Source organism: Cherax quadricarinatus, chromosome 82, assembly GCF_038502225.1.
Source record: "Cherax quadricarinatus isolate ZL_2023a chromosome 82, ASM3850222v1, whole genome shotgun sequence".
NCBI classification, from domain to species: domain Eukaryota; kingdom Metazoa; phylum Arthropoda; class Malacostraca; order Decapoda; family Parastacidae; genus Cherax; species Cherax quadricarinatus.
Window position 1 is genome coordinate 7,550,089 of NC_091373.1, and position 13,618 is coordinate 7,563,706.

At 38.1% G+C, this 13,618-nt stretch overlaps 1 protein-coding gene across 2 annotated transcripts in view; it reads right to left on the bottom strand.

Annotated features, from left to right (window-relative positions):
* The window catches only part of LOC128702853 (peptide methionine sulfoxide reductase MsrB), a 10,405-nt gene extending 617 nt beyond the window's left edge, over positions 1 to 9,788 (bottom strand). The window contains exons 1-5 of one of the 2 annotated variants that reach the window (XM_053797291.2): positions 9,631 to 9,788; positions 6,288 to 6,397; positions 5,281 to 5,357; positions 4,692 to 4,824; positions 1 to 1,161 (exon numbers count right to left, since the gene is read on the bottom strand). The exon at positions 1 to 1,161 is cut by the window's left edge and continues 617 nt beyond it. In XM_053797291.2, coding sequence (XP_053653266.2) covers positions 1,054 to 1,161; positions 4,692 to 4,824; positions 5,281 to 5,357; positions 6,288 to 6,397; positions 9,631 to 9,733 — 531 coding nt within the window. In that variant the 5' untranslated portion in view covers positions 9,734 to 9,788 and the 3' untranslated portion in view covers positions 1 to 1,053. The remainder of the gene's footprint in view (positions 1,162 to 4,691; positions 4,825 to 5,280; positions 5,358 to 6,287; positions 6,398 to 9,630) is intronic. The other variant, XM_053797292.2, reaches the window with a different exon arrangement.
* Between the last annotated feature and the right edge of the window lie 3,830 nt (positions 9,789 to 13,618).

Sequence of the window (13,618 nt, forward strand, 5' to 3'; positions counted from 1 at the left end):
GATTCAGGCAAATCTTGTTCATTTTAGTTTGAATGGAAATTGAGTGCATGTCAGAAATACATTTATGCATGTTGATAAAATATTGGGATCGAGACTGCAAAATGTACTTTATTATATTAGCCAAGGTATTGAGTGAACTAACATAATCTCTTCCTTTGTCTAGTCTGCCATCTAGTTTCCTCACCAATTACTTGCAGACCTACTTTCAGAAATTGTGTAACTAAAAATTTATATACAATCTGAAACAAACCTTCCTGGCAGTGCCCCACACGTCTGTAATGTGTATGGTTGCGGTATACAGTGTGTGATTGAGTGTAAATATTATTGATAAATATATTAGTCAACTTTCAAACTGTTTGATTTTATTACCTAATTACTTATCATGATTATTATAATATAAAGAAAAAAGCTAAACCTCCATGGGTCACACAGCCCTGAAGTGGTGTGTAAACATGGAGTTAAAAGTTAGTAAAAGAGAAAAATAAAAGAAAGACTGCTTTAAAGGAAACTTTCAGCAAGGCACCAGTTAGTCTAAGTGTTCCTGATGTTTAAAGTGGATTCTACGCGATCTAAATGCTGTATGACCCTTGTGGACTTAGTAGTTGTTTTGTTTGTAATAATAATAATACTGAAAGCTCTCTAACTCAGAAACAGCCTGAGACTGCAAATCTGGCCAAAATGGGAAAAACAACAAAATATCCATTTGGAGAAAGAATGACTATCAATTAAAATAACTTTGCAAGCTATTGAACAATTATGTATTTCAGAATTTCATTTCTTTGATGTGGCAAATGACCAAGAACAGGTCACAAAAGAGAAACTAAACAGCCAATGGCTAACCAGTCACATCAGATAGGGATTAATACCCAAAGACCTAGCCAAAATATACTAAAACTCACCAAACTAGTATAAAAATTAAAACCGCTGTCTATGCAGTCACTGAAACAGAGAACATAAGACCTGGAAAACACTCTCCCACATGCAATCATTTTATACAATATTAGAAATGGCACTTTGAAAGAATGCAGTTTATCGAATACAAAATACAAAAATTCATGTTATTTTCTTTGGAGTGAATTTCAAGGCAGCAGAGTTGATGCAGTAACGGAGTCCAGTTGGTTCAGGGCCATCTGGAAACACATGGCCCAAGTGTGCTTTGCACTAGGAAGAAATAAACAATTAAAAATTGGGCAACAAACAGTAAACAGAGGTATTTCTGTTTTCCATTAGAATTAACTCTGTAGTTTAACCTCATTGGTATTATTCACTATGACTTCTGACAAGTGTAACAATTTTGTTTCTTCACATTTATTCAGTTTTTAAAGTTGAAAGTGGTGACTTTATTAATGCTGTAATTCTCCAGTTAATATTCTAAGCAATGACGACTAGTTTAATAATAATAATACTCAATGGGGAAGTGGAAAAGAATTCTTCATAAGAGACTAAAATGCTTGAAGGGGCTAATAACTCCTCCTCCTGTATAAATTACTAAATTTAAAAAAGAAAAACTAACGTTTTTCTTTTTAGGTCACCTGCCTCAATGGGATACGGCCGGTTCGTTGAAAAAAATAATAATCTTTATTTCTACAAGTACATTTAAAAGATATACAGGCCTAGCTGACATCAATGATATACTACTATATAGAAAGCCCCATACAGATAATTTTTAACAGTTTCTATAAATATAATTAAGTATAACTTACATAGGGATAGATTTTGAAATGAACTGAGGTTCAACAATAGCTCACAGCCTGTAAATTCACAGTACACAACATACTATACATGGGAAAAATGCTGATATATAAGAATGTTGATACATAAGAATGTTCTTTAGTGATGCCTAATGAACAGTATCAAATATTTTTCATTATTATCTCTGTCCAATTTCCTATTAATGTATAGCCAGGTCTCGATTGTGAGAGTTCAAATAATGCAAATTTTTATTTAGTTCAAAATTAATTAATGCTAGTTTTCACCCTGGAACTTCAAATTTTGCACAAAAATTACAAATAATTTGAAGAGTGCAAATTTGAATAATGGCAACCCGCATTATAAAATAAAACTACGTATAGGTAATATTCAATGCCCTTATTTAAATCCCCAAACCTTTAAAATCTAAAAGATTACCATACTGGTGAAGTAAATTTAAAAATGCCCAAAGATTGAGAAACAGAAGATCAGCAAATCATGAGGTCAATATTAGAAAGCAAAATCTTTTGAGTCCTCATGGATCAGAGCTGTGGTATTTAACCTATTCACTGCCAAAATCCCGGAAATTAAAAGTGCTTGGTGTCCAGATTTTCCCCCCCAAAAACAAGAAATTATTTTTTCTTCTGAAATGGTAGAGAATCTTTTTTTCTGAAGGTAATGACACCATTAGTACGAAATTTGATGGAAAATTTATGGAACTGAGCAGGCCCAAAGTTAGTAGCCTGGGTGCAACTTACACACTGGTGATTTAACCCATTTTGAGTCCTATTTCATGGTAATTCCACAGCTTAATTCAACCAGATTCCTAGCTATTTTGCTAGTATGCCTTCTGTTCTATCAAATGAATACAAGAAAACACCCATTCATCTACCAAAACTAGCCTATAAAGTGCACAGAAGTTGGCAATTTGGCCAATTTTACACATTTAACAAAAAATACAATTTAAAAACAGAGTCCAAAATAAACACTGTAGACATTCTAGGCACTAAAATCATATTTCTTTCGTTCATTAATCATTCACAGGTATCCCCTATTTTACACTAGCACTCCATTTTGAATTTATCACAAAGATATACCCTATTTCTCAGACAATAAAATATAACCAGGAATGACTGGTCTTGGTTTACAGCATCCAAATAATTGAAACAGACTTAATTTTTTTTTTTTTTATTATCACACCGGCCGATTCCCACCACAGACTTAATATAAACCTATAAAACAGACCAGGGTGTGAAGGGAAAGCTTTACCCATCCTCAGAAAAATAGGCAAAAATCGAATATTTCTATTAATTTTGACCCCTCAAGGGAAGTTCCTTGATGCTGGTGAGGGGCTCTTGATCTAGGGAATTGGATCTGTGCTCCAGTTCCCTGAATTGAGCCTAAATACCTTCCATCCCCCCACATATGCTGTATAATCATACAGGTTTAGTGCTTCACCATGATTATGATAATAATTCCACTAATTTGAGGCTGATTTAAAGCTATTCCTTGTCCTGGGACCAACCAAAATCATCTATCAATAATATGTCTTCCATCCTATCAAATGACACCAAGAAACAGGCAATAAAACATTAAAAACCATGCTAGAAAACACCTCAAAATTGCTATTTTAAACCAAACACAAAGCCAAAGTTTTGCTTTTCCCATCATGCACTGCATGGAGCAAGATTTCTTTTATACTGTGCACACTCACTGCACAGACCCATTCTCTCACATATAGGCCAAAATTTATCCCTGCTTATCTGAGTGAGCTGAGCACATGACATAGATCTATGTGAGGGATCCTGGCATCAATAACTGATCTACATGATGGACAGTGAGAGGGCTAAGGAAGGCAAAGGGTTGAGACAGATTCAGATGGAAAATCATGAATCATAATGAAACCACACCAAAGGAATTGATGGCAATTATAATTAGATAATAACAAGAGTAGTCTAGGTAAGGATAAAACTAGCATCTACTAATAGTCTACCAAGGAGATAAGGGAATACTGTACATAAGAAGATATATCATATGTGAATAGTAGACTGTGGAACAGTGTAAGTAAAGTCTGAGCATAAAATCTAGTGTACAAAATATAAGTAGTAACAATGTTGGTAGAATTACCAACAATAAGTTAGGTAAAAGGACACATGTGCAACTAATGTGACATTTTATTGTGGTAAAGTTTTGCTCTCCAGCTTGATAAAGCACCTGGAAAGCAAAACATTGCCATAATAAAATGTCACATTAGTTGCATATGTGTCCTTTTACCTTACAAAATATAAGTATGCACAAGAGGTACACTTTTTTTGTACGAGACATCAAGACACAGGTCAACAGGTTATGAGACAGCAGAGGCAGGAAGACTGGCTGTGTGACAAGTCATATTTTTCTGCAGACAAATGAATACTGGAGAAAGCTGGGAGATCAACAATTGAAGCTCACCTAAATAATCCCTCAAGCCTCTGAAATTCCCTTGTGTGACAGAGAAAAATAAAGAAAAGGGAAAAAAAAATCTGCATCAGTAAAGGGACCAGACAATAAAAACCAGGGAAATTAGGAGTCTCAGGTGAATACAGAATGTATCAAGAGATGAACTAACTCACTGAAATCTGGAGATGACCTATTACCATATTTGGATACTTTCCACTATTTGCCTATTTAACTTAAAATCTCTGAGCACACTGAAAGCCATAACTTTGATTCTAATCCCATCCATGATAACTTTCTTACACCACACTATACTCTCATGAGAATTTCATTCACACAACTATAAATAATAGCAATACTCCCACTTTAACACTCCCTCTAAGCTTTAGGCATGTGATTAGGACTGTTACTATTGTCTGACACAGTGTAGTGCCAGTATTATACACTATTGTGTATAATACTGGCACTATTATATACAATACTGTCATTTTTCATTATATTCTTCAACTAAACAAACCTAAATTGCAGTATATTAGAAGTTTTAATCTTGAAATTAGAGAGCAGCTTACCTCCTTGCACAAGGCCTCAGTTCGAACCATCATATGAGAATTATCTGTGCGAGTTTCCACTTTGCTGGCATCTTCTCCTTCAGCAGTATAGAAAGATGGCCATCCACTTCCCGATTCAAATTTTGCTTCAGAACTGAAAATAAATACAGATCATATACTTCAACAAAATTCCCAACTTGCACATGATTCACAACTTTGTAAATCCCCCCCCCAAAAAAAAATGAGAAAATAAAAGGTTAATCCAAATTTTTGTCTTTATTTCAAAATATTTTGATTTATATACAGTGGACCCCCGCTTAACGATCACCTCCCAATGCGACCAATTATGTATGTGTATTTATGTAAGTGCGTTTGTACATATATGTTTGGGGGTCTGAAATGGACTAATCTACTTCACAATATTCCTTATGGGAACAAATTCGGTCAGTACTGACACCTGAACATACTTCTGAAATGAAAAAATATCGTTAACCGGGGGTCCACTGTATTACTATTTATTAATAATTACAGTATGTAAAGTGCTAAACCAGTGTAGGTCATTCAACATAAGGCATATAAAAATTTCAAATAAAATATTTTTTGTTTTTACCTAAACAAGTCTGATCCACAACAGACACATTGGTAGACACCTTCCCCATGATGTTCGTAATATGCACCACTGAATGGCTGTTGAAAATAAAAGTATTTAACATTAATGGATAAGACATGTGCACATGATACATCTTTAAGTTACTTGACACTATTAACTGCAGCAATACAATTATTACCAAGCATGTTTAAATTCAAAATGAGTGACTGTGAATGTATTTCCAACTTCAGGTAATCCTACCTTGGTGAAAAATGACCTGCGTCAATTATCTTTGAACCCTGTTCAGCTATCAAAACTTGGGGCCCAGTTCCTGGACCGACAATGTACCTCTGTAACCTGTAAGTACCTTTGTAACTTATCATGATTGTGACCAGATCTACCTGGAATTCATTACCTTTGTAACTTGCTCAGCTATCAAAACTTTGGGGCCAAGTCCCTGAACCCATTATGTACCTCTGTACTCTCTTGACTGCCACCCACAGGATGGGTATGGGGTGCATAATAAAGATGTTAAACTAACTGTCAAAACAACAAAGTTTTTAATATCATATCGGAGAACTATTGTCCTACTGTAAACAATTATTATATTACATTTGCATTAACTAGCATACATTGAAAGCAAAACAGAGGAAAATAATCATAGTTTCTTAACAATCAAATCAAATAATATACAAGTAAGATTACTTATTTCTAGGTTAAACCATACTTAAGTGATGATTATTATTCATGGGAAGTGCTTAACCCATGTGAGTCACTTACCGCTGTACAGCAAAGGTGAGGCTGATAATAGTGAAAAAAGATAAAAATATTCACGGTAAGCCCAAGGCAAAATACGAAGTGTCTTACAGTTGATGCAGTAAATCAGTTTAGGTTGAAAAATCATAGAAAGAATCTACAGTAAAAATATAAGGGACAATTAGTCAAAATCTGTTTGGGCTGTCAGCATGACCTAATACGTAATTCTGACAGTCGCACTTGTTCTACTACTTCAACAATAACATTCTTACCGGCTCTGTGCCACCTTCTTGTGTGACGTAATACTGATCTGGAGTTAGCACCTTCTTCCACTCACTGGCAGTCATTTCTTTTACATTTTTTGTGTTGGGAACACCAGCCACTAAAAAAAATACAGATCAGAGATATATTTTGGATAATTTTATAAGAAATAAAAAATTTGTTTTGCTTACAGACATAACACATTAACTTACCAACCATGGTTTTACAAACTTAAGATAACTTTTTGTCTTTTAATTAATTTTTTATAATACTGTATAAGTACGGTATTTAGTTACAATTAGTTGATAGAGGTACTTTGTCCAATGGTGACTCCATCTCCTCCTGCCTCTACTTGTTTGATTGCAGTCTGCAAGTCACTTCTCCAAGCATATGCTGCACTATTCTCAAGATTGATGGATTGAACACATAAGACCCCAGGCTGAGGGACTGATTACCTCAAACTTCTCCTTATATTCCACTGGTCTTCTCTGTATTGGACTGAAGAAGCCACTAGGTGGCAAAAACATTTCCTCAATAAGGATTCCTAAATGTTGCACAAGTGTCTCATTCTTCAACTTTACCACAGCTCATCTTTCTCAGGACCTCTTCTGAGCCTGACCTTAGGGTGCATTTTAGTATATTGTACTTGATAAAGTCTGGTCCTGTTTGAAATGTAGTATTAAAATTTTCATTGGAAAATAGTGCCCTTTTTCACTACCTGTCAGTTTATGCCATCATTCATCCAGTCTATGTACATATTTACTAGTAGTAAAGATTACTTTAATAACAGCAAAACAAGAAAATTCATATTTAATAAATACTATTGTGAATTATTATTATGTGAGCAAATTACCTGGATGAGGTTTACAGGACATTACCTGAATTATTATGTGCAAGTAATTTGGGTGAGATAAGTGGAACTTAAGTCACTGCAGGTTGCTGAACTGTAATCTCTTGATGCCCATTTCTTCACCACTCTCACAAAAAGCTGGACAGGGGACAGTAACACGGGTTCCTATTACAAATTCAGGCCGAAACCCCCCCAATTTAGCTCGGAAGATGCAGGATTATTAGCGGAATTTCCCATGACAACCAGCGTTCACAAATTACAAATGGTGTCCTCTATTTTTCTGTCCTTGTTGCCAAATTGTAAAGGTTTTCCGCACTATTTATCCCAATTCTTCAGCAGGAACATGTCAGCAATTTCTAAATTATGGATTGAGGCCGATTTATACCAAATGACCTTCAAGAACGTCTGATTACATTGCACAATTCAACCAGTGTTCACAAATTAAATTCAATACAGCGTGCCCTCTGCAGCGTCACTCCCCTGGCTGTTCTGCCTCCCCCTCTCACTCGAAATTTCTCAAAGGGTCCAAATAATATCACATTTTAATATGCAATTACATTATTCATTTATGTGTTCCACATTTACTAAATTATGCAAAATATTTCCACAAATACTTTATTGTGTGAGATTTTATTCACTTGTTTTATTCATATAATGCACTGAAAAGATTCATTTCTTGTAGAATTTAATTATATTAATATTTTAGATGCTCTATATTATAAACAGTATTAAAAAAAAATGCTCACAAGGTAAGGAAAAGAGGCTATCTTAAAAGCTAACATTTAGGAGCAAGTGCCAGGCAAAGACATGGACATGGCAAACGTATGAGCTGTAGTATGGTGAGGCAGACAACTGTTAATAAACAGAGACAAATCGAGTATGCATCCTTGGAAAAATGAATATTGTTTTGATCAAGGAAAAAACTAAACAAAATAAATATTTTTACAGTAACAAAGAATAGATCTCAACAATATCCTGAGTGAAACGTCTGGAGTTGTTATTAATATAATAAAAAAAGAAGTGCTAAATGCACTACGGTCGTACCGAATACAATATTTAGGGTTACCTTCCAATTCTAGCTTGTCAGGAGAATTGGCCAGGGCTTTTGATCTAATGGATGAAATTTTGGGCCTTCTCATGGCCAGTGTTGGGCTCTTTTATGACCACAGTTTTGGATCCTATGACTGGAGTTTTGAGCCCTGTTATGGCCACTTTAAGGCCAGGGGTTTTGTGTCCTCTCATGGCCAGGGTTATGGCTCTCTTATGGCTGGAATTTTGGGCCCTCTTATGGCTGGGATTTTGGGCCCTCTTATAGCCAGGGTTTTGGGCCATCTTATAGTCAGGGTTTTGGGCCCTCTTATAGTCAGGGTTTTGGGCCTTCTTATAGCCAAGGTTTTGGACCTTCTTATAGCCAGGGTTTTGGGCCTTCTTATGGCTGGGATTTTGGGCCCTCTTATGGATGGAGTTTTTGGCCCTTTCATGGCCAGGATTTATTGGTCCTCTCATGACTGGGATTTTGGACCCTCTTATGGCCTGTGTTTTGGGTCCCCTTAAGACTGGGGTTTTGGGTCCTCTTAGGACTGAGATTTTGGGTCCTCTTAGGATTGGGGTTTTGGGCCTTGTATGGCCAGGGTTCTGGGTCCTCTTAAAACTGGGGTTTTGGGCCTTGTATGTCCAGGGTTCTGGGTCCTCTTAGGACTGGGATTTTTGGTCCTCTTTGGATTTGGGTTTTGGGCCTTGTATGGCCAGGGTTTTGGGTTCTCTTAGGGCTGGGGTTCTGGGTCCTCTTAGGACTAGGGTTCTGAGTCCTCCTAGTATTAGGGTTTTGGGTCCTCTTAGGACCAGGATTTTGGGTCCTCTTTTAGCTGGGGTTTTGAGCCTTCTTATGGCCAGAGTTTTGGCCCTCTTATAACAGGGATTTTGTGCTGTCTTGTGGCTGTGGTTTTGGGCCTCTCATATGATCAGGGTTCTGGCCATTATGACCATGATTCTCAGTCCTCTTATGCCCAGAGTTCTGGGCCCCTCTTATTGCTGTCGTTTTAGGCCTTTTTATGGATTTTCGATCTTCTTATTGCTGGGGTTTTGGATCCTCTCATGGCCAGGGTTTTGAGCCCTTTTTTGGCTTCAATTACAGCCCTTCATATGCCAGGGCTTTTAGGCCTATTTATGGCCCGGTTTTAGAGGCCATTTTTAATCAGGCATTTAACCGTACTGCTAGCCGGGTTTTTCTTATTATCGGTTTTGGTCTCTCCAGTGGCAGTTATAAGATTATTTTGCGGCTACCAGAAATGCTCTGCATAACCAAAGGCTTTCTGCATTATTTTTACAATCAAAACTAAGCGCTAAACTCACAGGGGTTATGCAGAAGGCTTTCTATAAAGTACGTCAAAAATGTCACTATTTTTTCTGAAAGAGATAAGATTAAGAAACACTGCAAACCATACTCGCAGAAAGCAGTGTTGTTATTATTATTATCATCATGATTATCATTATGAAGAGCTCACCTGAAGAGACAGCAAGACCTCTGACACCATTGTTTCTGAGGAGTGAGAGGAAGAATGTGGAGGAGAGTCTGGCCTGACACCTGCCTGCCAGTCCAGCCATCATGCTAGTGATGTTGTTGTTGTTGTTGTTGGGTTCGAGGGCCACCACAACTTACGCCGTATTGAACCCTGTAAGTAAGTAGGTAGGTAGGTAACTAGGTAAGTAGGTAAATAAGTAGGTATATAAGTAGGTAAGTAGGTGGGTAGGTAAGTAGGTAGGTAAGTAGGTAAATAAGTAAGTAGGTAAGTACATAAGTAGGTAAGTAAGTAATAATAATATCTTTATTAAGTTCAGTAGTAAGTTTATACAGGTATAGGTATACATAAATACAGTTACATAAATTATCACACATAGCAGCACATGTGCAGATTACCTAGGATAACCCCCCCCCCCAAAAAAAAAAAAAAGTCAAAGTGACTTATTTCCACTGGAAGCATGCCCAATGTTTCACCCATTCCGGGAGCAATCCCGGTCCCTCAGTAATACTACTACTAGTACTACTACTACTACTACTACTACTACTACTAATAATAATAATAATAATAATAATAATAATAATAATAATAAATCTTTATTTCTACAAGTACATGCACAAAGTATACAGGCCTAGCTGACATCAATGACATGCTACTATACAGAAAGCCCCCTTGTTATGCAGAGCATTTTCGGCAAATTAGGTCAGTTTTGTCCCAAAGATGTGACTCACACCAGTCGACTAACACCCAGGTATGTACCTATCTACTGCTATGTGAACATGGACAGCGGATGTCTTAAGGAAACACGTCCTAATATTTTCACCCGTACTGGAGATCGAACTACAGACCTCACTGTGGAAGGTGAGTGCGCTACCAACCCATTCCCGGTCCCTCAGTATGAGTGCTAAGGACGCTATCATCCAAGCCACGAACACCGAGAAAAATATACTGTCTTATTCTGGGTAAGAATGGGGAAGGTAATCATGTGATGTCAGTGGTTTAGAAAATCGACAAGTTGAAGAATAAGACACCAGTGCAACATTTGGGAATATCAATAAAGATTCCCAAATATTGCACTAGCGTTCCGTTCTTCAAATTTTGTCATCTCCAACCCAAATCTACATTCCGTCAACAACATTGTTAATGGAGAACTCTTAAAAATATCAACCTGAATAACTAACAAAAAACTCACACTTAACATTGACAAGACCTTCTACATGATGTTTGGGAACAGAGCAACGAATGTCCAACTAAACGTTAAGATTAGCAATACCTCCTCTTGCTAAACAAAACGAAGGAAACTTTCTAGATCTGTTCCTTGACAGCAACTTGAAATTCAACATCCATATCCAACACATTACGAAAAAAGTATCCAAAACAGTTGGCATCTTTTCTAATATACGTTACTATATACTACATCAAACATCATTACTTAGACTACTACACTCTAAGCTATCACTACCTCACCTACACTATTTGTACCTGGAAATCCACAACAGCAAATCACCTTAAACCAATAACAACTCAACAAATAGCGGCAGTACGAATGATCACTCAGTCTACTGCTAAACAACACACTCCCCCACTTTTCAAAAACATAAACCTACTTACTATACATAACATTCACTCATACTACTTTGTAAACTACAATTAAAGAACATGAAATTCTCATATCAATCCTGACCTGAAAAGCTTTCTTGATAGTCGCAACAGAACCCATAGGCATAATACTAGACAAAAATCTGCATGACGTTCCCCGTGTCTGTCTTAATCTTTGTAAAAACTCAATGTGCATAAAAGGACCCAAAATTTGGAACTCCCTACTAAAAACTCCAGAGCCATCAACTGATGGACTGAACACATCGATTCCAGGTAGAGAGACTGATTGCCTCAAGCTCCTCTTTTCCCACCATTCTTCTTTGTACTGGACTGAAGAAGCCATTGGCTGGCGAAGCGTTGCCTCAATAAATATTCCTAAATGATGCCAAAGTGTCTCATTCTTCGACTTGCATAACACTGCCCAGTCCCTCACTACTCTCGTTCTGGGATTCCCAGATTCGTCGTCGCCTCCATATTATATTCTAACTTTAGGAATGCTCAGTTTTATATTCCTCATACCCCTTACTGTGTGGTAGTTCTCAATCAATCTTATCATCATCCTGGATACTCTCCTCACCCCGGGTGCTGACCTAAGGTGCACTCTGTGGATAAATATATCCTATCTTCCTCCATCTTCTAGTAAAATCCTGTACGTACTTCCCTCATTTAACTTACAGGTGATACACACCTCCAGCAATTGTCTTCCTGGCCCTAATAGTTTGATGCCAATATTGGGCTCCTGTGTGACCAGTCTTTCCATACAGGAAACACCCCATTGAATCAGGTCCATTATCTTGCCCCAAATTTCGCAAAAAAAAACTTTATATGAATGCGGTCTTTAAAATTTCCCCACTGAAGTGGTTGGTGGTATATACACAAAGTATCTAGTATACTTTGTGACAGTATTAGACAATCTGGGAGGCCATTACATCTTAGATTATCGCAAAATGGCTACAACATCCGGACAGCTCCAGAACCAAATGCTTCAAATATTCTAATTATTCTTAAGACTCGTCATTGTGGAGTCTTTACATACACACACACACACACACACACACACACACACACACACACACACACACACACACACACACAAATATATAAATATATATATATATATATATATATAGCCTCTTCACTGGTCGCTACTGGGTCACTCTTCCTGCTCCATGAGCTTTATGATACCTGTTCTTAAAGCTATGTATGGATCCTGCCTCCACTACATCACTTCCCAGGCTATGTGTATGTGTGTGTGTGTGTGTGTGTATGTGTGTGTGTGTGTGTGTGTGTGTGTGTGTGTGTGTGTGTGTGTGTGTGTGTGTGTGTGTGTGTGTGAGTGTGTGTGTGTACTCACCTATTTATGGTTGCAGGGGTCGATTCATAGCTCCTGACCCAGCCTCTTCACTGATTGCTACTGGGTCCTCTCTCTCCCTGCTCCATGAGCTTTATCAAACCTCTTCTTAAAACTATGTATGGTTCCTGCCTCCACTACTTCACTTGCTAGGCTATTCCACTTCCTGACGACTCTATGACTGAAGAAATACTTCCTAACGTCCCTGTGACTCGTCTGAGTCTTCAGCTTCCAGTTGTGACCCCTTGTCCCTGTGTCCCCTCTCTGGAACATCCTATCTCTGTCCACCTTGTCTATTCCCCGCAGTATCTTGTATGTCGTTATCATGTCTCCCCTGACCCTTCTGTCCTCCAGTGTCGTCAGTCCGATTTCCCTCAACCTTTCCTCGTACGACATTCCCCTGAGCTCTGGGACTAGCCTTGTTGCAAACCTTTGTAGTTTCTCTAACTTCTTGACGTGCTTGACCAGGTGTGGGTTCCAGACTGGTGCTGCATACTCCAGTATTTGCCTAACATACACAGTGTACAGTGTCTTGAACGATTCCTTGTTAAGGTATCGGAACGCTATTCTCAGGTTTGCCAGGCGCCCGTATGCTGCAGCAGTTATTTGGTTGATGTGTGCCTCCGGTGACATGCTCGGTGTTATGGTCACCCCAAGGTCTTTCTCCCTGAGTGAGGTCTGTAGTCTTTGTCCACCTAGCCTATACTCTGTCTGCGGTCTTCTTTGCCCCTCCCCAATCTTCACGACTTTGCATTTGGCAGGATTGAATTCGAGAAGCCAGTTTCTGGACCACTTGTCCAGCCTGTCCAGGTCTCTTTGCAGTCCTGCCTCATCCTCATCCGATTTAATTCTTCTCATCAATTTCACATCATCTGCGAAGAGGGACACTTCAGAGTCCATTCCTTCCATCATGTTCGCATATATCAAAAATAGCACTGGTCCTAGAACTGACCCCTGTGGGACCCCGCTCGTCACAGGCGCCCACTGTGATACCTCTTCACGTACCATGACTCGTTGCTGCCT